General features: G+C 38.8%; 1 protein-coding gene across 3 annotated transcripts in view; it reads right to left on the reverse strand.

Moving 5' to 3' along the window:
- Positions 1–27,708, reverse strand: part of Klf12 (Kruppel like factor 12) — a 440,113-nt gene that overhangs the window by 150,602 nt on the left and 261,803 nt on the right. For all 3 annotated transcript variants that reach the window (XM_036198912.1, XM_036198913.1, XM_036198914.1), the window contains one exon: positions 22,154–22,700. In XM_036198912.1, coding sequence (XP_036054805.1) covers positions 22,154–22,700 — 547 coding nt within the window. The remainder of the gene's footprint in view (positions 1–22,153; positions 22,701–27,708) is intronic.

The raw sequence follows: 27,708 nt of genomic DNA on the forward strand, positions 1-27,708 counted from the left end.
TTCGACCAAAGAAGTTATTGTCTAGAAATAGCAAAAAAAGAATGTCATCACTTAAAATACAGTTTAAAAACTGGATTTTGTTGAGACCATCAGAAAAGTGACAAAAGTTTCCTTTTTCTTATGAGGCATGACCAAAGCAACTTCTTTGTGGCTGGGAAAAAATGAATGCAGAGTCTCAACTGCTGTGTTTCCTGGAAGTACATCTTAGAGAAGAAAGGCTTTTGTGACTCTAAACCATTCATAAAAATCCCCCTCAATAAGGAGGCCTTTCCCCTTTGCATGACACCCCTAAAGACCGAAGCCTTCTCTACACCACTGTCCCACTCTTTCTTTCCTACATGTGTTGCACCTGGCCAGCCATTACAGCTGCATCAAAGCCTAGCCAATCAGTTCCAATCGATATTTCAGGCCAAGAAGAGTTACAATGTGTAACAATAAAGGGATTTCAAGGTGAGTACATGTGGGGAATAATGGTATCACCAAGTTCATTTTCATCTACAATACACAGAGAAGACTTCAGTAGTCATCAACTTGTGGCCTTTTCATTCACTTTTCTTCTTTCATGTAGTTGCTCTTTTCTCCTCTCTGTTTTTTCTGGCTTATAGATGGGGTAAAATCAAATCTTAGACACTGACTGAGATCAAGAATATTATTGAATGTGGCTGGCTTTCAGGTGTTTTGTATGCAAGAAATACTTACAAAGGAGTTTAAAAAATCACCCTTATATTTCGTTTCCTTCTCTCTAAGCTTCACAGCATACATGTGGGCACATAAGTGCTAACTCACTATGAAAGAGAGAGCTGGGAGCTTTGTATGGTGCTTCTCGCCTATAATCCCAGTACTCAAGAGGTGGGCATAAGAGGACTGCCATGGGTTCAAGACCAGCCTGAGCTATGTAGGAAGTATCAGGTCAGCAAAACATTGCCTTAACAAACAAACAAACAGACCTAGGCATGCACCTCAAATGTAGATAGAGATTGTGTCTATCAAACCAACTTTGATCTCAAGACCCAACACCACACACAGTTGAGATGGCAAGGCCTACCTTACATCTGTGACCCACCCACCTTCTAGTGGCAGCCTATATAAAGGGCATGGAGGAAGGAAGATCTGGCTTTTTGCCTGCTTGCCCTTGTTCTCAGTGGCAAATCAGTCTTTCACTAGTACTAGAGTCCACTTCTTTAGGTTTCTGAGGTATACTTGAAGATCCTCTGAGACATCTAGCCTCATAGACTAAACAACTATTGGATTCTTGGACTTTTTGTATGGAAACAGCCATTATTGGCCAGCCAGACCACAACCTATAAGTCACTCTAATAAATCATATATATATAATTCATATATATATATATATATATATATATATATATATATATTCTATCATTTTTGTTTCTTTATGGAACCTTGGCCAATAAAAATTTTTGCGTGAGTGCCAGGTTGCACCATATTCAAGTAGAACTGACCAGGTCAATCAACAAGAACTCCAAGAACACTGCTGTATTGTGTCATACACTAGGCTGGAGCAAAACACAGCAGAGGAGGTACACACCATTGTTTCTTGTTCTCCCACGTCCTCTCTAAGTTTGTATTAGCTTCTGTGCGAAGCTCATCTTGGTTTTGTGAGAAGACTTTGTTTCTGAAGAAGACAGGCTAACAACAGAAAATGTGATTTTGGACTCTCCCAGACAAATGCCTAGTACATCGTGTGCTGCTGTATTTGGATGTACACCAGCATGGAACTTTGATCCTGCTTTCTTTTACTGCAGTAATGAAGAAAAACAGAATTTTCCTTGGTAAAGAGCAGTGACAACCCTGTGTGGCTAACCTTTGGGACACATACAGCTCTATATTCTCAACATTATCCAGTTACTTTTTTCAAACAAAGCTGCCAAGTTACCTCAGCACTAAACACTGGCTGTTCCTGAGGCCAAACAGAAAGGATCTGAGAGTGTAGATGTCTCATTATAATCCAAGTGGCTTCCCTTGCTGTCAGGAGCATAGACATGCTTCCTGTGTGCCCTGTGGAGTAAAACCATCAAATGCAAGGCCCCTGGCTGCATTGGTTCTGTACTAGCTGGATGTTTCTTTAATTCAGTTGAGTAGTGAATCCAATTTGTAAACAGCATTTATTCCCATGGTTCTCACATCTATCGATCCTTGATACAAAAAATAATACACAAAGAACAATTCAACATAGATACTAAAACTTAAATTCTGTTTCATATCTTTCATGTGTACAAATGAAGGACATCTATGTCATTTGTTTTAACAAAGCATAAACAACAATATCATCTTATAATTTGCTTTATTTCACTCAGCATGGCATGTGAGATCTATTTGTACTTTTTCATTTCACTGTTTCACTCTACTGCAATCTAATTGGACTATTTTTTGAATAGGTCACTATTATTTATCTATCTCATAACGAAAATTAAGTTTTCAAAATATTCATGGTTAGCTATGCTGTCACAAGCTGCTTCATGGTATATATCTGAAAATTATGATGTACTTTAATTCATGCATATTGTCAAATTGTTCTCCGACATAGCTGAACCAATTCATATTCCCACTGATGTGTGCACATGAGATAGCCACATAATAGATTGATGTTGCGAGATTTAAACATCACTCTAACGTGTAAAGCCATTCAGTATTATCTAATCTCCCAAGTACAAGATTTAGTCTGCTTGGCATCTGGGGAAACTGGGAAGGAAGATCTCAAATATGAGGCCACAAGAGGAAGAAAAGAAAGAATATTCTTTCTTACTAGGTTTAGCAAATTACATATTTCTGAATATTTTAAAATTTATGTTTTGCTGCACTTTATTATAAGAGGAAATATTACATTGTTCTCCTGGCATGTGTTATGCTGACAGGCTCTGTCGTTCTTAAACTCCTGCTCAGAGCATCTCAGAAGGTTTCCTGATGCTTCCTGCTTGACAGTTTCTCTGCTCTGTGGATTTTTGTTAGCGTGTCTATAGTCTTGGACTCATCATCTGCCTTAACTTTCACAGATTTCTAGGGATCTCTGTGAGGATTGCAATGTCATCTGTTATTGCCTCATGGGTGGATATTGATATGTTTCTGTTTTATTTCTTCGCTGGGACAACTTTTCTACGCAGTGGTGCTTTCTGGGTGAAGTTCTCAACGCGATCTTTCTACCCAAATAGTCTTCCCACTCAGCTATAGTGGGTAGCCATTCCAGCTTTGATCTGGAAGTTCCAGCCCCCATTGAGGCTTTGGTAACTGTCACGCCTACAAGGCAGGGCAGAGAAAGGACCCTGAAGACCCCAGATCCAGATGCTCCAGCTCTCTTGGTTCCGGGACCCTGGACACTGGAGGTAGACCGAGCAGAGTTCTCCAGAGAACACTGCCGGACTGCGCCATACCTTTCCCAGTCCCTGGAACCTAACCCTTCACTTGTAAGTTACCCCACAAAATAAACCTCCCTTTTAACTATGTGGAGTGGCCTTAATAATTTCACCAATATCTGGTGCTCACATGGGGCAAATTCCAAAGGCCTGGGTGGCTGCCACCCTCAGCTTCCTCCCAGGCTGGAGGGCACTTGAAGCTGCAGGGTACCGCCTGCAGAGCTCCAAAAAACCAGGAAAAACCTACCCAATTCCATTCCTGAAAAGGAGCTAATCCGGTCTCAGTTCCATGGCAAGTTTAGCCTCCAGACCATTGAAACCACTGTGAGTGAAGCGTTCCCCCTCCTCCCTGAGTGCTCCCTGCCCTAGCTTCCACAGTTTCACCTAGTTAAAAAAGACAAGGCACTGTCGCTGGCAGCACCCTATTTTGACACAGAGAGGGCTTGGAGCCCTTCCTGCTGGCAGACCTATTGTCTGTAGAGGCAGAGGGGGCTTAGAGTGGCCTAGAACTCTCCATGCCCTGAAGCTCCAGGGAGTCACAGGAAGAACTGCCTACTGCCTGTGCTCACTCTGCCGCCAGCCAAGGCATTCAACAGGACCTGCTTTAGAGTTATACCAGCGCCTCCTACTGGCTGAGAAGTGCTACTACAACCCCCAAACCACAGGTAAGATAGGCAAACCAGTGTCTTATTTCAAGTAAAAGTACTTGATAATTTTACACCTTAAAACTGACTAATAAATTTTGAGTAATTCTTGTAATTACAACAACATTGCCTCACAAGAATTTAAAAACCTTTTTGCTTGTATGATGAATGACATTTTCTTGGAAATACATGACCTTCCTAAGGCATATCTGGCCTGTACCATTTTGGCATTCATCATAATAATTCACACAGTGTTCAAACAGTGGTTTAATAATAAGAACAAAGATGAGTCATTATTGGGACTGATACAGGCTTTAAAAAATAGCAGTGAAGGCTTACATAAAAAGATTCTTTCTCTGGAATCTGCTAACCAGGATTTACAAAACAGGCTTGTACCAAAAATTGATTTTATTGTTAATAAATATGAATATTTAATGGATAGAACACTAACTCTCCAGAGTGAAGTTGTTGCTACTCAGACACTATATAAGGAAGAAAGATTATCATTAATTGATAAGATAAGGTCCATGGAATCATGTGTTTCTGAAGAACATAAAAACTTCCATGATTTCATGAAAAATCTGGAATCCCTTGCAAGAGAGGAGGGTCACTCCCTAGAACAGACCCTAGGTGCTCGTTTACAAGCCCTGGAGGAAACTCTCAATAAACATGACAAGGGACCTAATAAGCAGAAGGATAAGACCATACAGGTTGTAACTTCTCCAAATGGCTCTCATACAATGGCTTATCCTGTTATCATCCATGAAAAGCAGGCAGATGATACACACTCGGAGCCATATATGACTTACATTACAGCCAATTTCAACAAGGGACTTAAAAAATATAAAGGAAGCAGTAGTTATGTCTGTGATACACTCCACATACATAAGACAGATGTTAAATTCGTGGTCTACCTCACATAGAATCATTCCAGATGACTGGCATCAGTTAATTTCAGCTGTTCTAGAATATAGCCAACAATTACAGTGGGAAAGCTGGTTGAGAAAAGAGGCAAGAAATTTAGAACAACAAGGTAAACTCAGAGGTTTTATGATCTCCCAAGATCAAATACTTGGTGAGGGATGTTTCACTGACAGGAATGTATAAGCCACTTAAGTTGCGCATACAATATCCCTATGCCGTACAGCAGCTCTAAATGCTTGGGAAAAAATTCCAGAACTTGGAAAACCAACTGAGGTATATACAAAGATATTTCAGGGACCACACGAACCCTTCACTGATTTTTTACAAAGGCTGAACACAGCTATAACAAAAACTGTATCAGATAAAGAATTAAGATAAGTATTAACTGAGTCTTTGGCATTCAACAATGCTAATGCAGAATGCAAAAGAATACTTACACTATCAGCTCCTTTGGAAGAATGGATCCAGTATACTAATGGTGTTGAGTCCCTTAACTACAGTAATGAGGCTTGGATAGGAGAGACAAACCCCAGAGGTGAAAGAAGACCCTGTGGTACCAAATGTTTTAATCTGACAGCAACTAAAACCATAACCTGGCACTGTAGCCATCACATATATTGAAGTATTTGAGGGTAGCCTTGAACTCCTCATTCTCTTGCCTCTGCAACCAACCCTAGCATTACAGGTTTGAGCCAAGACCAAGCACTCATTTTTTCATTTAACTGGTACAATATAAGGCATAAAATTTAAGAACTTTATAATAAATCAACTAACTCTTTAGTTTATGAAATGTGATAGTTTCTTTAACATACTTTTATATGAACATATATACATGTCAAATATGACTTTATGTGTATATTTACATTCATACATATGAGCCCAAAGAAGGGACAGTATGAAGTCCTATGATAAGTATATTTTAACATGTCCAGGTACTTGATGGACATTGCATTATGCACTTTACAAACATGAAAGGCCTCTCTAAATAAACTGACTGATTCAGTAGGTGCACAACTAAGAGTTTGGATACAGATTGAGCAGTGTAATGCAATTAATTTTCCCTCTATTTCTTTTGGCATAAGCTATGTCTGCTATCTTGAGTATATGATAGTGCTCTATTGTTTTGCTCTTACTAAGAATCACTGCATTTTCTGTGCTTATAATACAGATCACAAAGCGGAAAAGTAGTAACAATTCAGTGGCTTGCATAGATTTATAAATGGAAAATGTTATAGCCTTCCATTAATATCAGATCAGACAACATTATATAGCTAAAACTTGCTTCAAGTTATCATTGAATGGTGTTTGCTTTGAAATACCAAGGGCTTATGATGGTGATTAACATTAAAAATGATCACAATTGGCCAAGGAAGAAAAAAAAAATAGTTGTAATAGTTTCAAGGTAGCTAATGAGATAATAAAACACATAATTGGAGGTTATACTACCTTGATTACTGCAGATTATACCAATGGGCACAATAATGCCACTAAAGAGGGCATCACCAACCACCACTCATTTGTCAGATGATAAGTGGATTATGTTCCATGAAAACGATAACCTGAGGAATATATTAAAATGTGCCCCTGTGCAGGTGTGATGCCTGAGCACCAGACAGCAGGCAGAGTCTTTGACTTTGTGAGAAATTGAACAAATAAGAAAAGATTGACAAAAATGTAGAAACGGCATTGAAATCAGAGCTGGAAGATGTCAGTTCCCATTACAAAACCAGCTAGTCTCCATATCCAAACACACGTGTTTGAGAATTTATTTTCCAATTTGAAGAAAGCATTTCTAAACATCTGCTACATGAGCTTGGATGATTCTGAATGTGTAATGCTCTAATGATGATTAGCTATTGGCTAGTGTTCAGGATTTTATTGAACTCATTAATCTAAGAAAAATAAATATAATTGTAACAGTAACATAGTAATATTAAATGTTGGCTGTGTCTTTTTTCCCTTTTTTAAAGAAAATAACCACTATCAGGATGAGGCAAGACACAACAGGCATGTCTGTATAAAGTGTGTGTCTTTGTATTCACTTTCCTCCTCGAAAGAGCTCCAGGCAGGGACCAGATATGTCTACAAATGACACAGATGTCAGTCTCTGAAACTCAGTGAAGCACACTGTGACAACATTTCCCTGCACCTAGAAATGTTAACCTACAGCTTGGGGCTACTGTTCTCATGCTGCAAGATGTGGAGAAATCGAAGCACATAATACCACAATCCAATGTCAATACTTAGCTATTTGGGATGACATCATGGGCTTCATATATGTGCATACACAGCTGCTGCTATGGTTACACATTTCATACATTATCAATTTAAACCTTACCCAAAAGCACAGGTCATTTTAAAATGCAATATTTCACATTCAGTTAAACAGCACCTTATTTTGGGGAATACAGATTTAGGATATGAACATGGACAAATCCTACTGGTTAAGCATCAAGCTGAAGAAAGGGGAAATTATTTTGAAGTATTTTAAAATCTGATTTAATTCAAGGTGCTACCCCTTATAAACTGAACCTTTAAGGGGTAGAACCACAGAGACCTCTATTTTCTTACTTATGAAAAATGTACAGCAATGCCTATATAGCAGTTAGTGGGTGATTTAAAGATAAAATATATACCTCACAAAGAACATATAGTCAACAAAGTTTATTGCTTAATAATTTTCACAAATACATCTCTAATATTTATTATATACTCTGCAGACTGATAGCAATTTATCATCCCTTCGTTTGTAATGGTCATTATTTCAAAGGCAATTAGGATGCATATTATTATCTCCAAAGACAAAGGAGTGGGCTGTGGGACCCCATTTACTCTCATCCAGTCCTTGCTTGTGTGAATCAAGTTCTAACCTCGATAATAATGTTGACATCTCATCTGCCTGCCACCTCTTGTGTCCCAAAAGATAAAAGTCAACTTCCTAATTTATGCCTCAGTTTCACATAAAATAACCAGAATTGAACCTGAATGGATTGATAATTCCAAATCTGTAGATGTATTTTCTTACTATGAGGAAACGCAGAGGAAGCAAAATGCTACAATTTTCTTGTGGCTATTGGGAATATCTAAAAATCTACTGAGGACAAGTTTTAGAGGGCCCAGGTAATGCAAATAAGGATGGTGAATTATATCTTTCTCTTACTTCTCCCTCACCATTTTTATTTACTTTGTTCATTTTAGGCACAGCTAGAAAATTATAGTCACAAAGAGTGCAAGAAGTAAATCTGATGTAAGAGTTAAAAGCCTTTGGAGCTGTAATGAGCTCAGGTTATTCCTGGGGATATAGAACAGTACATATCACACATGTGTGCTTTATACCATACACAGCGCATGCACGGGAAAATGCATCAGGATCAACACCACAACAAAATGACACACCCTCCCTTTTGGATCCGCCAGCCATTCTTTTCCTGGTCTGACATGTTCCTTCCTACTCTGATCCTAGAGATTTATGCTCTTCATCTTTCACCTCCAACATCATCTCTTCTGCCTTCATTAGTAGATTATGACTTCCTCCAGGGTAACACTCTTTGAGGATTTACGAGTGAGGGCCCCAGAAGGTTTCCTCTGTTTAGAAGGTCCCTGTGTTTATACAGGATTGATTTAAAGTATTCACTTCTGACAAAGGCCACAGCAGAGATGATTAGGGAAGCCTTTAGATTTAGCCCAAAGAAGACAAAACGCAATCAAGAAAATGACAATGCCTTTGAAACACAGAAAGGTTCGAGACAATTCCCACAAAGCTGTCTGAGATTTGAGCTTCTTTTTGCTTAATACACCTTTAAGGCCAGAGATCTGAAACGGGAAACCAAATCTCCCTTTTATGGCCGCAACAAATGGGCCAGCCATGGTAAATACATCATTGATTCTTTCTCACAAAGAGATACTTAAATGCAGGGTGCAAGGAAGAGGAGCAATTTCCTTCGACTTAAGGTTTGTTAAAGGAAATTTATGTTTTTAACATGCACTGCAAACACGGAAAAACTGATTGTACCATCATCAGCTTTTAAATCAAAACAGCTTGCTATGTGGTAAAGACAGGCGTGCTGGTCGATTTATTTCATAAAACTTTATGTACAAAGGGACAGTGTCTATGAACTTAATGGAGAGAATATTGAGTCTGGAAGGGTAATTTTTATTACAGTTTATGGTGGGATTATCCACACTCCACACTTTTCAGATTTTATGGTAGCACAGTGCTGATGTGGTTAACTATAGTATGGGAGGAGGCATAATTTCTTTCACCCTGACTTGGATATAAAATTGGCTTAACTATTATATATGTTATATAAGACACATCACTGATTCTATTAATTATATGGGTCCAATTAAAACCTCTTTATCCTAAGTCCACAGGTAAAATATTTTACTAAGCAAAAGAATAGGCGAGGACTGATTCTACTTTCCACACAGCAGTCTTTTTGTTATGATACTTCGGAGACCTTCAGAGTATCTCCCACTCACAGAAGTTCAGCTCCAGAAACCATTGAAACCTGCATTATATTCATTATCTATACAATAATACCAAATATTATTTCTTAATACTAGGCACTACAGACTTAAACAAACTCAAGGGTAGTGCAGAAACAATGTATACTCAAGAACCCAGAGGACTCCAAATGATTCATGGGCATAAGCAGTAAAAGCCTTGAAGATGGCAGATACGTATTTATCAAATACTTTGAAGTTTTTACTGTGTCTCACACAATGGATAAGGCCTTGAAACCCAGAGAGAAGAAGCTATGGAGAGAGAAAGAAAGACTTGAGGTGGCTTTGCAATTTGGTATGTACCCCCATGAAAAGGCATCATTGAACCAAGACTTTGGCACAAGACCCTTTCTTCATGGACAAAGGTGATGCAGCATCACAAAAAGCCATGGCACATGGCTGGAATACGAGGTATGTTTGGTGGAGGGCTAACAGACTGGGTTTGAAGAAGCTAGTTGGCATTTATGTTGAGTCTCCTACTTCATCATACAAAGGGATATTTCTCTTTGGTTTGGAGTTTGAAGTTTGGGACTGTAGGTCAGTACTAGATACAGAATGCTTTCATAATTCATCACCCCATACACTCTGAGTTAGACTGATTCATTCTGATGTTCACACATCTCCTTTATAAATGTCTACTGAGCGTCTACTGGTATCATCCACAACATTGGAGAAACAGAAAGAAGTACAGCTTAAACTGGATATTTAAAAACCCTTACTTTTCTAGGAAGAACTTTGTTACGCGACACCTCCCCCCCATGTCTTATACCATAGGAATGAGGATTTATAGCAATCACAAATCATAATTCATCAACTATATAATTATCAATAGAAGGACATATTCTTACCAGAGATGACACTACTAGGTATCTTTATCCTTAGGAAAGTGGGGAACATGGGTCCTTCATATGGTTCCATTAAACTTCCATCCAGTTTCTAGTAAACCTCAGTCCTGAGCTGTCAAAGAGTTTCTCTGATGTGTTTTGAGGGATAGCCTTATTTTTCTTGGGTGTGTCAAGCTTACCCCCTGTCTTCCTAAAGACATAACACTTTGTTTCCCTTTATTTTCTCTATGATGATGACTTCCTTGCCCGATGGATTTTCTGTGAAACTTGCTAATAGCATACACATCGGCATACCCGAGTATTTTAGTGAAAAATAGAAGGTATAGGTTTCAAATATACAGAGATAAAACAGAGTATTTTAACCTTAACTACTAAGCAAAGGATAACAGTGTCTAAGAGAGGAATACAGGGAGAGTGTGCAGAAGTCACACTTTTTCTTTCTGAACCAAGTTAAATAAGGTCATTCACATACTAGAACTCTAAAAATAAGGTAGATGTATATATATTCAAGTTTAAGTTTGAGTTTCTCTTTTCTTTTTCATTTTTATTCAGGGAAGGGTGTGTTGGGACCGGGTCTCATGCAGCTCAGGTTGGTTTCAAACTTCATATGTAACTAAAGATGACCTTTGGCTCCTGCCTCTGCTGCCCTAAGTTTCATTTCTAGTATTACAGATGGGCACCATCAAACTGAGAACATTTTCTTAGAAGAGACTCATTGTACTTTCCTATGGCTCTGAAGTAGCTGGCAAACCCCAGGCACCATCCTGGGCAGGAAAAGTATTTTGAGTTATATAGCACCCTGAGTCTTTCTGCACACGTTTTCTAAGATTCTACCACTAGATGGCAGCACAAAGACTCTGTTATTAAAGGTCAGTCTCGATTCAGTAAGACTTCCGGGGCAGATTTGGTGAGAGATGCAAGTTAAAGAGAAATTGAACCACAGGATTAAAAAAAGAGTATGGTAGCCAGGAATAATGAGACAGGCTTGTAATCTCAGTACTCAGGAAGTGGAGGCAGGAGGATTAGCTGTTCAGAGCCTGCCTCTGTTACATGAAGAGCTTGTGGCCAGTCCCCAGTCTAGGTTACATGAGACCCTGTCCTACACCCACACCCAACCCCAAAGGGATAGAATGGTGAAGGATGGAGGAAGGTAAAGAGAACTAAGAGAAAGAGAAAACAGAGAAAAATCCCCAAGGAGTCTCTTTTAAACACTGGTACCATAGTAAGATACATAAATTCCAGCATGGACCCGATACATCTATGGCCATCCTCACTTTAGCCCAACTCAGTACACAGACACACAGACAAACAGACACACAGAGCTGAGGTTCCAATACGCACACATACATGCATGTAAATAGGTTAATCGGCACATTTCACGAATTAATATTTATTCAGGAGACGTTCTCAGATTGATATTTTTAACCCATTCCATTCTATTTTACTTTATAAACTTCTGGTTTTCAGTTTATTTCAAGTTTCCCCAACAGGAAATGCTCACAGTGTGAACAACACTGTTCCAGTAGAATATAAACTGCAACCGTCATTTTAGAAGTTTGTTTCTTTTTAAATGAACTTTCCTTGGTAGTAGTGAAGGACGCTGGTACCATATAAGTGTTGAATACATAAGCCAATATTTAGGTGAACAAAAGATGGTGAAGCCATCTAATTATAAAAATCATAATTGGCCAATGATCAAAGCAACATTCATCACTAATAACAGTGGCTGGGGAAAGAATGAAGTATGTGATCATTGCTTAGTAAATGGCTATCATGCCTTTCACTCATAGATTATAGTTTCTCTAGAGAATCCAATTAATATATCACTTCATCAACTCTCCTTTAAGAATAGGAAACAAAATAAAAGAGCTTAGAAAATAGTAACAGAATATTAATTAATAGCTTTGAATAGAAAGAAAATTATTAAGGGAACCAGAAAGGGCGAGGAGCACAAAGGACCACCAGCAAGTTGTAAATTATTAAAAAGCCAATTTAAAGCATTGTTTGTGGTGATTCTCAGAGCAAGTTCACCGGACAATATAGTCTGCCTGCTCAGGTTGGTTCCTACAAGGCCTTAATTGTTACTGAGTCAATTGTTTGCTAAACATTTGTCTATTTGCCACATAATAAATATATATTTCTTGTAATGAGTGGAGATGTCCAAATATCAAAATAGTTCTATAAACAATGCCATCTGATGTAGAAACAGAATTCTTCTATTATATAGCATTCACTGGACTATGTGAAATCAGAAGATTATATTTAGGAATATTATCTTATAAAAATTGAGTGTCTAATATTCTATATTCTAAATGTCAGGGAAAGCTCAGGTGGGAGAGCAATGATGATTCCATTTGAATACCGTATTAGTATAATGCGACATTCTAGGCAGGAATCTATTGAAACATGAATTAGAAAACTTTTCATGAGGGAAACTTGTTCTGGGCAAATGAATATGGCATGTGAGGTTATTTTTTTTTATTCAATAGCTCTTAATAATGTGCTATAACAGAATGAATTGAAAGCCTATTTTGTCAACCCCCAGCATGAGCCACCCTACCTAACAAATACATTTGTCTTCATCCTCGGTCCTTTAGGTACCATCTACCTCTTCAAGTTGACCACCCAAGGAACTACTGGTTCCTCTCCATCCTGTCTTTGTTTTGTATTTGTATTGGTGACTTCACTCAGAAAACTGGGAGGTCAGTTGCAGTCATTTGCAGGCACTATACCATGTGTTCAGAGCTCACCCACACGTTTATCTTTTCTACTAGTCTCTAGAAGCGATACAGACAGCTTGTGTAGCCTTTCTGAGCCACATATCATCACTGACTCTGAGAACGAAGCCAGACCGTGCAAGACGAAGCCGTGGAACTGACAGAGTGGAGAGGATCCAGATAAACAGGAGCATACGATGCCAAGTTTTTGGTGGAATCTATTCAACCTTATGCGCATACCCAGAAGTTTAAAAAATAGTTAAGTTTCAATTCAGCATTAAAACTCAGGTTTAAAAAGAGCAAAAAATCACTAATTTATCCCAAGAGAATAAAGCACTCTGAACTCCTAGTTAAATTTTTCATGATCACAGACTCACTGCCCTCCTCTCACTATTTAATAAGCTCTGGCCTTTGACTCTGGTGACAGGGAAACACTCCAGTCACGTCAAAGTCTCTGTTTAAGAATAATAAACCAAAGGACAGCAAGACTCCAGTCACATTTTCCAAGAAAGAACATTAAACACAAGCTAAGGGACAGAACGACTGGGTTTATTCACACAAATCTAGTTCACAGTTCACATATAAGGTATACGTCTGTATTTTCTAAGACTATACCTTTTAGCACCTGTATATAAATAGAGTAAGTAGAAGACATTTACCAAATGAGGAGGTAGCAGCAGTCACTCAGAAGCCAACTGTACACACAAGCACAAGTCAGCTGCCGGGGACTATTCTGGTCCTATGGACAGATGACACCAGGATTCCACGGAACGGTGAACTAAAAGATGACAGTCATGTGTAAGGTGGACAGCAGAAGCAAATGTATGACAAGAACTATGACCTAAAACAAGGAATCAGTGTCAACAGGTGGTTGGCTGACAGCAGAAAAACGATGTACCCAAACCAGGAGATGTTTAGTGGGGAGTACTCAGTGTGCTGGGAGCTAGGGTCAGCACTTCCAACAAGCTTTGCAGCCACCACTTGGAAAGGCCAGATTTCCTTTCACACATGTAAACGGCAGAAGACTAAAAATAAACGTGTGGCTTCTTCCTGCAGGTTGCTGAGAAAAGCAACAGCCTGCAGGAAGAAAATGGGGGTGAGGGTTAAGTATCACAAGTTTTCCTGTGGCCACCACCCTCCAAAAGTGCTGAATGGATTCTATGAACATACGTAGTATTTTGGTGGGGGGGGGGGGGGGGGGTTTCCTCAGTGTGTCAGCATCTAAGTAGAAACTGGCATAGTTTCTTATGGCAGAATCGACTTGCTCTACTCAGCTATTTCAGGAAAATATATTTTACTCTCAAGCATCTGATCATGTGTTTGAAATCATACATAATGTACTTATGGGACACAGTAAGTTATGTTTCCACGTGTCACACTGTTTCAACAATAAATCTTAATGGAATAAACAAACGTTTGGTATAATCCTGGTAGATTCTGGAGCTGGTTTTGAACCGGCTATAGGAAAATAGAGCTGGACTCCTTCCCTCTATGTGACCTACTTCCTCATTGTCACACAGGCTACTTAGTGCTAGGTGGGTCTAAGAAAAAGAAGTTAATGGGAGAGACATAGAAATATCTGGCAATCTATGTAAGATAATAAAGAAGGAGAAAGCAATTAGAAAATCATCTAACTGTGACACAGAAACGTACCCAGTCCCATTCCCTAGCTGCACTGGGACTCTTCAGGTCTGGTCCCCTTCAAAGTCTCTCGCTGATCATACCCTTCTCACATTCTTGAGCATCAAGGTCACCTGGTCCTCTTACGAGAAGGAGAAAGGACAGACTCAGATATTGGATATTGGAGAGAATCTGGATTTTCTGAAATTGGTCATGGCATTTTCCTTTAATTAACCTGGATTCTAAAATAAGTTACCTATTAATATTAAAATGTTGAAAATGCCTTTTGTAAATTAGAATAGGTTATTTGGGGTTTATTGCTTACTTTGAACTACTGTATGTACCCCATAGAGGTAGTTGTGAAAGCATTTGATCTTTATTTATATTGATTCTAGTCATTTTCATAATTATCAATAGAATCCAAATAAAGAGTTTATTTAACTTTTATTTGCTTTCATTAATAATCCCAGGTCATTGTTTTGGGTCTTTTTTACAACTATAATATTAATGGAATCTGTATTTTACTTAACTTTTATTTTTATGTTTTTCCTTGTCAATCATAGATCATTATCATCTGCTTTTACATTTCCTCTCATTTTTCATTATGCATCTTTGTCCTAACAGTTTTGTCAATACAACAAATCAATGCTAGGATATAAATTAATTACTATAAAATACAGGATACTCCACAAAATAATACAAGCCCTCACATGCAACTAAAGACTTTATTCGTATAATTCCTCCTTCCACAGAATTAACCACAATTATCTGTTTCAAACTCTCAACTGGATTATTCTTGAGAGCACACAGATATGCTATTCTGTGTCTGCCTTATAAGTCTCTTCATGGAGAGTGGGAATGCCTCCCCAAGTATCATTGCCCATCTCTACAGCTCTTCACGAAATCATTCCACTGATTGAATCTCACTTTCCTAACTTCTCTTCTGAACAAGAACCTATTTCAGTCCTCTCTCTTCTCACTTCATGGACACACTGCTCCTCATCAGCAAGGAACTCACCCCCTTCTAACCTACAGCTCTCGGCTTTCTTTTCAGGTCCTGTACAGTTTTTACTAGTAAGGAGAAAGTCCATCTGTCAAACACCTCTTTTTTCACATTGTCCTCGATGCCCTCACATTTTCCCACAAAGCTCTCAAGCAGATTGGCATTGCTGGGTCTCTCTTCCCTTCTTGACTTCTCAGGTGTCTCTACCTAACCTATGAAGTGTGTCCAATTTGCAGCCCAAGGTAGTTATGTATGTGGTCCAACATATTTGTAGATTACAATGTTATATCTCAATGTGAAAAGGCTGGATAAGGGCTGGAAGATGGCTCAGTTGAAAAGTACTTGCCATGGACGTGTGAAGAGCAGAGGTTGGATCCCCAGAACCCATCCACATAAAATTCAATAGTCTTGGTTGAGAAGCAGAGACAGGGGACCCCTGGTACAACTTGGCAATTTAGACTAGCTAGAATCTGTTAGATCTGGGTTCAGTGAGAGACCCTACCTTAACAAACAGAATGAAGAGTAATCAAGGAAGACATTTGATATCAACTTTGGGACTCCATGCTCATATGCATGCACAACACATGTAGGTGCTCATAATACACACACAAACATATGCCAAAAGTAAAAGTTTGGATACATGCCTGTCCTGTTTTGGCTCTCATCCAAGATGATTCATGGCAGGCATTATTAAGCAACAGATATCTCTTGTATTCTAAAGGATTCCAGTGCATTTTCCATACTGCCTTCTCCTTCAGAACCTCAGGCTCATTTGTCCAACTATCATTTCAAGTGTTCTAGTCAAAGGTAGAGCAGGCATGTTATGCTGAATAGAGTGCACCCCAAAGGAATTTCCTTCACATTCATACTCCTATTTTAGGAAAGATCAGCATTATTTACTCAACACATCAGCCACAAGCTTAGAGGACACCCCTACTCCCCATCTTTCCTCATACCCACTTCCAATCCATATGGAAGTAGTACTAAGCCAGCCCCCCATTTTCACTCCTGCCCTGTATGCAGAGTCTCCACGAGTCTTGCAAAACAGTGAAGATTGTGACTTACTTCTGCACACAAGTCCAATTCTAGTGGCTTTCCATTACACTTAGAACAAAAGCTACCTTGGGATTTAAGGTTCTAACTCCCCCTGTTCTAGTCCTGATGTGTCTTCAGTGCTTACCTCTACCATTTTCCACTGCTTGTGCACTCCAGGCACAGTCTTCTCTGTCCCTCATCATATAGGTGGCACTCAACTGAGACTTCAGATCTCTTTGGAATTGTCTTTTGCAGATATTATGTGCACAGATGATTTCTCAATGGACTTCCTTGATTACACCTAATAGCAAGACCTTCTCTTGCTAACTTCGTCATATCCTGTTGTGTCTCTGTAGTACCTACAGTGCCTGGCACATGTTCATCACCCTTCCTATTGAAATGAAATATTCAGGGCAGCAGGGCCTTGCTCATCTTGGAACTGCAGTTCTCAGCACTGTGTTTGGCATATAGGAAATGCACATTATGTAGCAGAAGGGAGGAGAATTCTGCTTTCCCTAACATTCATAACTTTTCCATCAAGCTACTAATTGAAGCAAGCTCAGCCCTACCTCTGATTTACTCTGATGCTATGTGGTGTTCTACCACTAAGTAGCTACAACAAATCAAAACAGAATGATGAAAATTCCATGGAAAATATGTCACAACTTTTCATAGGCTGGACAGGAATTCCTAGAGTTATTATTTAGAGATAAGACAGCCACTTGAAGGCTGTAACTTCCACAGTAACAAAACACTCTTCTACATGGGTGAGTTGTGCATCCCTCAGCCTCCCATGGGAGGGTACATACTGTACAGACTGCTTGTCCTCAGTAGACCTCTCAATCCTTGCTCTCACAGCTCTATTCTGAAGTATGTTCATTTCCTATACCTTTCAGAATATTTTCCCAGTTTGCTTCCTATTTCGTATTCCATCCCTGTCTCACTGTGATGCCTGTGTACTCTGGGCTAGCTACCACCTTTCATTCCTCTAGTCCAATAGCCTTTCTTCTTTGATACTCTACTTGAAGCTCTGGTTTCATCAGAAAACATTTTCATGTCCTTTTGCTGTTATCTAAGCATTCTTGGTAGGAATTTTATCTCATCCTTTCCTCAAACCATAATCTCTATCTTCTTATGGAGAATCACAGTCAAGACATTTCTTCTTTCTATTAAGAACTGTGCTATGTGCCAATACTTTTTTGTCAAATACAATTTTATTTATTTATAATTCTAATTATCTTCTTACTGGACAAGTCACTGGCTTATGCAAATGTTTGTTCAGTTCTAACCAAAAGAATGAGTATTTATTTCTAAGATTTCTTTAACTTGATATTATCCACCAGACTTGCAGATATATCCAGCCTTTTGATACTGCAATGTGATGTTGTCTTCTACAAAATTCATGCTCAAGGATACACAATAGTTACAAAGAAATTGTAAACAACATCTCAATGTTTTAAGTACGCTTCCAATTTTGTATTGGGGTGCATTCCTAGCTACCCTCAGCTGCATGTGGTCCACGAGCTTCCAGGTGGATAGAGCAAGAAGCAGTGTGAAAGAGGAACAGTACCAGCTCTGTTCATCATTGTATCCTCAGTGGCAAAAATGTCCACTGCTGAGCTGAGAGATGCTTAGTAGATGCTTGGATGAACACATGGCTCAAGCCACATGATACGTGACTTTAGATGTGGACATGCATATTCACAGTCCTTTGTGTCGCGGGATGTGTAGGCTCTACTTCTCCGTCACAGAGCATATGTTATACCAACCTCAAAAGTAATTATCCAGTAAACTCACCTAATTTATATGAGTGAAATTTTATACCTTTCCTATTAGCATTTTGGAAAACCAACTCCCTTAGGGTATTTTTCTTTTGCATATCTATACCAAGTTTATAAGCCCTAAGAGGGAAGGTAAATAGGAGCTCCCTTGTTATTCAGCCACTTCAGTACCCAGCCGCATATGTATAAAATCAAGGTTTGAAGGATTATGCGAATGCCCTTTCCTCTCCTCATTCTGTGAGGTAGGCAAACCTTTCCACTAGATACTTTTACTGTCCTCTAGTTAATCAGTTAAACAATAAAAGATTGTAAAATGCTATAGCAATATTTGTAGAATATGGTGATTATAAAAACTTAATACGAAGTAATAAAATTTAAAAATGCGATGTTTCCAGACTAATCTCTCATTGCTCATCCCTGCTGTGTCAGCAACTTTGAGAAGTGGTCCCCAACCAACTTCTTGGGGTTGACGTCTAATTCAACAACTTCTGTCTTGGTTACCACCATCATCATCAACTTTCTGTTTTATGAGAAGAAGGAAAGGAAGTGTTGATTACTGCTTGTAATAATAAGGAGAAAAGTAATGATGAAAATGCAAATGTTTACTGATACTTGGTCAATGCCAGGACTCTGCACTATGTTCTCCCATGAAATCTGAAGACAGACCAGGCTACTAGCCCCATTTTCTTCACTGGTAAAGTGAGAATTAAGACAATAGTTTTGTGTAGTTATAAGTGAGAGAATAAGTGAGAGAAGCAGCATTTTTACCTCGTATATCTGTTATCTTATAATCCATAGAATGGTTAACTGGGCTTATGGTTAGCATGAGTCTCTAAGGGCTCCTCCAATATACATTTTCCAGAAAATTAAGTTTTAGCCATATATTTACTTTATATGTTATATCTCCTAATTACCAAAAACCTGTTCTGTAAAATGATGATGACAAATAAAAGGTATCTCTTTTGCTCTTTATTGGTGAGTACAAATTGTATAAAGAGCTCACAAAGAAAGTGATATCTGCAGTAAGTGGCACTGTAGAATGACTGGACACTAACATGGACACATGTAGGATCATAACACTTCAAGACACTGGAGTCTCCCACGAACACATAGACACTGATATAGGATTATACAACATATATAATGATGTGCTTCACTACCTGTTAAATGCTAATGCTTAAGAATTTAAAACTATATCTTTAGATAATAAGTAAAATAAATATCTGATTGATCATCCAATTAGGTTAATTATTATTTAGAGACTTGTTCATTTTACTCAGAGCTATGAGCAGTACTGAAAGGGTGCAAATGAAAACAATCCATTCAAAAGCACCTTCAACCCCCTTTTCCTCCACTTTCTCAGTTCAGAGTGTTGCTGAGACCTGTTTCCTCTCCCATTATAGCAGATGATACCTCGTGTGTGGAGCAGAGAAAGCCCCTGAGTGAGTGACTGTGTACTTTGACATGGATGCATCCATGTTACAGACTCCGAGAACAATCAACTCATGGGAAATTGACTAAGCTGTTACCCGTATGGGCTTGGCTCAAGATGAATGGCAAAGCTTTCCTCAGGGAGTCTGAGTATGAGTGTTTATGAAAAATTGATCAGTGTGTACAGACTAGCAGCTGTGGCTTCCTCCTCCCAGATGTCCACAGACTGAGCCTGCCTACTTACAGAGACTACAGAGTCTAACTCGCCCCTGGACTGTACCTAATAAACATGCTGAGGTCCACGCTGGTAGTGGTAGGAAAACCCAACCTCATCCCAGCTTTGCTGTATGTGTTCCTGGGTGTGTATCTTTTCTTTATTCCCTCCACACCCCTAGGCAGGGTGCTGGAATCCAAGTCACGTGGGCCTTGGCAGCTGAGATAAAGCAGGAATGTTGTCTACTTCTCAAACTTGCAAACTGAAATTCCTGAATCAGGAGATTTTTAACTTTGTTAAAACAGGGAAGGTGAACTTATTTGAGTGCTATGAAGAAATTTAATATTGATAAAATAATAACTTCCAGTGGTGAACACACAGCTCTATATAGATGTTTATAAACATTCTGCCAAGTTTTCAATCATATATCATTTCTCAATATTGAGTCCTACCTTTTACCAGAAGCAAAACAACCATGTTTCCTAGCATTTTATGAGAAGACAGTGGTTTATGCATTCATCGATCATGTTTTAATCATGGGCCTCAGTAGTAACACTGTGTCAGAGCAAAAAGCAATATTGGGAAAGTCTGATCCTAGAACTGTGTTTGCTGTCTGAATACACAAATATGCACTCAGTTTCATAGGGAATAAGTCAATACTATGAGATTTCATATTTGCAGAGAGGGAGCTTAGTGCTTAGATTTGTATGTAGGAGAGAATAAAGATATGGGATTTACAATTCTTCTCCTAAATCTCTGCATAGAGCAATAGTTTACAAGTAGAGTGTAACTCCATATACAGCTGCACAGCTACCACAACTAATGAAGGAACTAAATATCATATGAGCATGGGACAAAGAATCTTCTTCCCTCCTAAAAATGAGACCCAAAATAATGTATTTTGAAATATTTCCATTCTAACTCACTTTGTTATTTTAAAACCGTAGTAACTCAATTAGAAGATGATTAAAAACCCAATCTATATGAAATTTTACAAATAAACATCTTTTTTACAGGTTGTGGTGGTCTGAAAGAGAATGGCTCCCCATAGGCTCATATACTTGAATGCTTAGTCACCAGGGAATGGAGTTGTTTGAGCAGGATTAGAAGGATTAGGAGATGTGGCCTTGTGACAAGAGGTGTGCCCTCCTTGGAGAGGGTGTGCTGCTGGGAATGGACTTCGAGATTTCAAAAGTCCATGCTAGTCCCCTTGTCTCTCTCTCTGCTGCCTGTGGATCAGGACATAAAGCTCTCAGCTACTGCTGAAGTGCCATGGCCGTTGCATGTTTCCTACTATTATGTTCATGGACTAAACCACTGTGAGTAAGTCCTCAATTAAATGCCTTCCTTTATAAGTTACCTTGGTCATGATGTGTCTTCACCATGAACAGAATAGTAAATAAATAACATTGGCTGACCTGGACATCTCTCTATATATGTCAGGCTGGCCTTGAACTCTTAGAGGTCCACTTGCCTCTGCCTCCAAGTGCTATGATTAAACGGACATTCTACCATGCCTGGTTTAATCATTTTGGTATCAACCTAATTTTAAAAGGAACTCAGAAATAAGTGTCTAGATCCGAGGCAATTCATCTTCATGGCATTTTATATTACTATCATCTAAAAAGTTCCAGTCTGAACAACTACAAAAGAAATCCTTATTTACCTTTAAACACTCACAGTGACCAAGGTCCATAAAAGACTTATGAACTTTCGTTTCATATATAATTCTACTGTGCACAGGCTGCCCCTCCTGTTTTACCATTTAAGGAGAGCATTATTTTGTAAATTAAGATATCAAAACTCTGACATGAAATGACTCAATAAATAAGCATATAGACTGAATTCAGCTAAGGGAATTGTCCATACATATGTGACTGCTCCTAAGCAGTGTTCTACTCAGTGTGGCCAATCAGATGGTCTTTGTGGTTCTACATAGAGATTCTTTGGACATGGTGTCTATACACAATCCAGGTTCCAGTTAGTGAAAAAGAAAGACAACAGAAAACACATGGCTTTCTCTAGTGCTAAAACACAATGAGACTTCGTGTCTCTTTCTTACCTTTGCCATGGCTTCTCCCATCCTCCAGGAGCGGCACAACAATAGTGTTGTTCACATTTCCAGGCGACCGTACAGCTGTGTAGACAACCGGCACTGACTGTACCACCACAGGGATTCGATGAACATGACTGAGTTTGTTAGACTGTAAGTTCATGGGACTGGAAGGTGGGACAGGATGAATGATGTGCAAAAACTGTTGGCCGCCCACACCAGATGCAGAGGCAACAAGGGGTCCTGGAGATAACACTGTTGACGAAGACGATGCTGAAGATACTGATGTTATAACAGTGGGGGATGAGGCTGGACGACTAGAAGATGATGAAGAGGTTGAAGTTGAAGAAGGTGAGGAGGCAGACGCTGTCATGGAGACTGGGGAGGATGAAACTGCGGTAGGGGAGGTCCTGGCTTTGTTGATTGACAAGTCCACTGGCTCAGTTTGTGTCTGGAAGTGATCTACAGGCAATGAGTCCTCTGGGGGCTCCCCTTTCACATTATTTAGCAACAGGGGAACAGCTTCCATATCGGGGTAGTTGTGGACGTTTGGAGACTGCAGGGAGAAAATGGAACAGATTTATCATTATTAATGATATATTTCAATATATGCATGATTTCTTATTTGAAAGGGTATTAAATTTTCCCTATTGCAGTGGGGCCTTAGTTTATTCACCCAAATATTCAAAAATTTTTTCTTTAAATCACAATGATGAAAACTCCAGTGAAAAGTACAACAGAGAGTAAGAAAGTCTTTCAGCATGAGGACCTTTCCATTCCATTGGGAGGACAAATACACAACTCCTTAAGCTACATCCACTCTTTATACAAGAGGTCACAGGAATTTCAAAATGATCAGTAAATTCATGTCGAATTTTCTAAAGACAGGCTCAGGGTGTAAAGCTTCTTCTTAGAATTGTGTAAATAAGACCAATAGAGTTAAAACATCCCTTTGCTCTTCTGAGTCCTGCTGCACTGGGAGTCTGTTTGAGTGTCTTCTGAAGAAGGAAGGAGAGTTTTCATGAGATGAACTGAAGCACCATCCCCGGCTCTGGAGTTGCTCAATGTCATGAATGAATTTACCCTTGTGCAACGTGATCCTGATGGAGAGACAAAATAGCATCCAACAACAATCTTGGGAAACTTGCTGTGACCTTTCTACATTTGTGTTCAGCACAAGAACTACAAGGACATGCTCATTCAGAGAAGGCACACAGAGTTCTCTAGTCTCCCAGCACAGGTTGTCAAGTTACCAAAGTTGAATCATTTGAAATGGTTGAATTCTAACCTTCAGTGCCTGACATAGCGTTTTTGTATTTTTTTCCCCTCTTAAGATATTGCATGCAATTATGACACTGACACCTGAGGAAAGTTTTCAGAAAATCCTACACAAGAAATTTTAAGTTGTTTATTGACATTTTGTTTGATTTAAAATGGTAATTTTATTTGAGTTCATTTGTACTCTTATAAGTTTTAATGAGAAAAATTAAATAGTAAACTCCCTACAGTTCAACACACTACTATTCTCAGCACAGTATTAATGGCATGAGTCCACATCCAGTAATTCCTAAGTTGAGCAAGTATATATGAGATGCACACTTCTGGGACCAAAGTCCACATCTAGTAATTCCTAAGTTGAGCAAGTATATATGAGATGCACACTTCTGGGACCAAAGTCCACATCTAGTAATTCCTAAGTTGAGCAAGTATATATGAGATGCACACTTCTGGGACCAAAGGGTCCATGTTCTACTGGAGTGTGTCAGTAAAGCCTTGACAGAGAGCACAGGACCACAGCAGATTATTTTGTTACGTCTAATTTAACCAAGTCAACACTTACATTAGTATTATTCTATTAGATGAAAACCCCAAATTGTTATTTTCAGCTATCTTATGGCATCAGAACAACAGTTATGTTACATTGGTCATTTAAATCTTCATTTCACAAAAGTTTTTCATTTGCTGTTCTCCTGAAAACATGAAAATGCATTTAATTTTTTTAAAGTTGTTCTTAACAACTTTCATTATAGAATATAAATTATAGCTCTGTTCAAAGCATACAAAGGCAGTAGTGTGAGGGCGTTTTATTCAGTCACAATGCAAAGAGAAAGAAAAACCTATCAACAGTGGTACCAGAGCAAATGAAAGGAAAATGGGTTGATGTTTTAATGCCTTTTACCTCTTCTTGGCTAAAAGCGTTGCCTGCAAAAGCATATGAACTAGAAATACAAAAGCTGAGTGATCTATAATGCTTCCTGTATGGAATTCTAACTGGGATTTGCACGTTAGGTACTAAAGCAGAGAAACAATTTTATAAACCATCCCAAATGCATTAAGAAACAAACAAATAAACAGCCAAACACTATAAATTGCACTACATTTGTGAAAATTTGTAGACATTATCACACCTCCTATTAGAGCAGAATGTTAGTTTATTCTTAGCATCATCATTAAAGTTTTGTTTTTGTAGGATCATGTGAGTTGTTTCTTATCAGTTTATTCATATATAGAAAGCCCTTGATATGCTTTCCTAATAGATAGTAAATGGTTCATAATCCAAAATTTAAATCATTCAATGTATTATTAAACAGTACCAATCTCTTTGAGTACATGTACTCTTGATTGGTTACGTATTAGACAAACTGGAGACTCTTAATTTGGAAACAATGGTTATTTCTACCTTATGTAGGAACTGACCTTTACAAATAGAGGGTTGAAGAGTATTTCATCCCTGTAAAAGCAGTTCCAAATGGAAAGGAAATAGTGCATGGGCAGATAATGACAAGGTAATTGGGCATACAGAGCTTATGGAAAGAGGTGGCTTCCAAGGCACCAGGCATCACTGTGCTTTGAGGTATCCCAACTGCTCCGTATTGTGACCAAGAACCCACCATTTGCATGGCACTATCTAATCCCCAAATGAGGACAATACTTCTTTCATGACCATGGTATAGTATCAGATAATGGCTCCCTCTCTGTCCCATTGGATAGACTAGAAAGTTATAGACAAAACATAGAGAACTCCTAACTCCTCCCAGACGCCTGAAAATCACACAGCTTTCTCCTTTGCTCTGAACCCTTGGATCAAATACTAGAGGCTTTGGAAAATGATGCATGAATTTACAACCACAAAGATCACAGAGACACATGGTACCTCTTCTCTAATATAGAGTTAAAATGAAGCCAGTATATTAAATAATTATTCTCTATCAATATGAAGACAATAAAATCTTTATTGTGCCCTTCATCTGCTGTCAGTATCGACAGGGCATCCCAAAAGCTATTACTAATCCCTTGAGACACACAGTATGGCAAGTAAGCTGTACAAACTCCCAGCTTTGGGCAGCACACACTTGTTTGTAAAATCAGCAATGTTACCAGACCAGGCCTCTAAATAGCTATGACACCTCACCCTCCTCGTTTTAAGAAATGGGCAAGACCTCCAAGGCTCAACCCTGGAATCACCATTAGGAATTCATTTCTTTGCTTTCTAAAAGCAGGAAATTGAAACACATTCATTCTCAGGTTTGGATCCCTAAGTGGGAAGCTGGAGTGAGGTGCTGGGAACACAGCTGGCTGCCAAAGATGGAAAAAGTACTGAAGAAGCTGAGGATCCCATGAAGGATGGGAGCGGGGCAGGCCTGGAAGGGGAAGGCACACCCAGGAGGTAGCAGAAATAAACAAAGATCGGAAGCTCTGAAGGAGATGCTTCTGTGAAAAGAGCAAAGGAAGAATTGCATGGCGAAATTTCACTTCTCCAGCAACAGCTCATTTCTTGACACATCCATGAACAACCTTAGCAGTACTGACTAAGTTATTTTGTGGTCTTCCAATACACAAAGATTTTGGCTTGGGAAGCTGTAATATAAGCTGAATTTCGCTGTTGATTCCCTTGGTATGGAAGATGGAACTCTTACTACATTCTCACTGGCGAACAAAAACAACAAACTTCCTAATGCCACTGGGAATATATGGGAATAAAGCTGGATTTTTGTCAAAGAGGAATGTAATTTCAGTTTCCAGAAAGTTATATAATACCCCTTGGAAGGGACCACCATAAAATTTCATCTTTTAAATAATGTTTTAAGAAATAATAGTGTAAATATATACAGAAGTCCAGCAAGATAAATCTAACAATATTCTTCACATACCCTAGAAAATTTGCATGCAAACCAAATTACAAGCTGGAGTGCCTATTACATTATTACTTTCTCCTCATGTCATAAAATTGGTTTTACACACAAGGATCCACATGATAAAATGTTACATGCAGCATCATAGTGACATGCTCCCTTAAGTGTCTGCAGGGGCAGTTGATTCTTGCTAATCAATAGCCTCCTCCCTGAATAAATAGTTTAAAATGAAACTTCAGCCTTAGGCATTTTGTTGAAGGAGTGTACAGAGGAGCCCCAAGCCCCCTATATGTTTTTCCCCCCTTGGAGATTCCTAGAGATGTTTTCCATAGCCAGATATTATCAACAGCTGGATCTTATTCTGGTCTGCCGTGGGACAAATGGTATCTTTGATTGAGATCAAGTATTTTGATCACCTGCAAATTTTAAAAGAAACAACTATGTGTAGACACCGCCCTCTCTTTGGGAACCCCTGAGGAGTCCTCTAGTTGAGGAGGATTTGAACAAAAGGCTATCATATGCTGTCCAAGATGTATATGGTGCCTGTTGTTATACCTTTATTGGGACCAGAGAGTTTCGGGGATGTGTTACATATACATGGTATAATGATAGCTATCTAGCTATCACTAAAATAAATTATGTTTTATGTCACTTTTACAAAAATTTTGAGCAATAATTTCCAACCAATTTTTAGGAAATGTTCCAGAATGATTTACCTAATATGTCTGCTACTTAGGAAATGAATCTTTTGTAGGCTTTTCTGAAATAGTACAAAAAGAAAGTGAGACTTGGAAAAGAATTCCAAAGATTTGAATTCATGGCCTAACCCAGTTTACTTTTTATTAGTAGGGTCATGTTGAATTCCCTAAAGTTTTATGTTTTTAGAAAAGAAAAGGGTACTACTAGTTCCAAATTTGTAAAATTGCTATGAAGGATGAACTGACGGCATCAAGCTCTTGTAACAGTAAAAAGAGAAACAAATGATCTTTTTTTTTTTTTTTTTTTTGGAAGTAAAAACTGCAAATCTAGCCAACATATTACGACAAGTACCTCAGAGCTGAGTGATTCAACCTACTCCAGCTCAAGATTGCAAAAGGGCTCACTGCAGAGGTACAGGCCTTGCAAAGCAGGTAGACACACATTACAAAATAGAATAAGTGGTCCTTGGGACATCATATGGTTAAAAATATCCTGAATAGTTCATCTCTTTTTGATTAGTCAGATTGATCCATAAGAAAGCCATATCATAGCTGCTAGAACATATTTTACCTGATTGATTTCTTAATGCTACAATGTGAGCAACTGCAAAGAGCATGGCTGCTTCTTCTCTCACAGCAGTACTTTAGTTTAGATGAAGTTCAGAATGTGTCTCAACCCTTAGACATGTGGCTGGAGAGATGACTCCGTAGTTAAGGCTGTGTGCTACTATGC

The sequence above is a fragment of the Onychomys torridus genome, chromosome 9 (assembly GCF_903995425.1).
Source record: "Onychomys torridus chromosome 9, mOncTor1.1, whole genome shotgun sequence".
NCBI classification, from domain to species: Eukaryota; Metazoa; Chordata; class Mammalia; order Rodentia; family Cricetidae; genus Onychomys; species Onychomys torridus.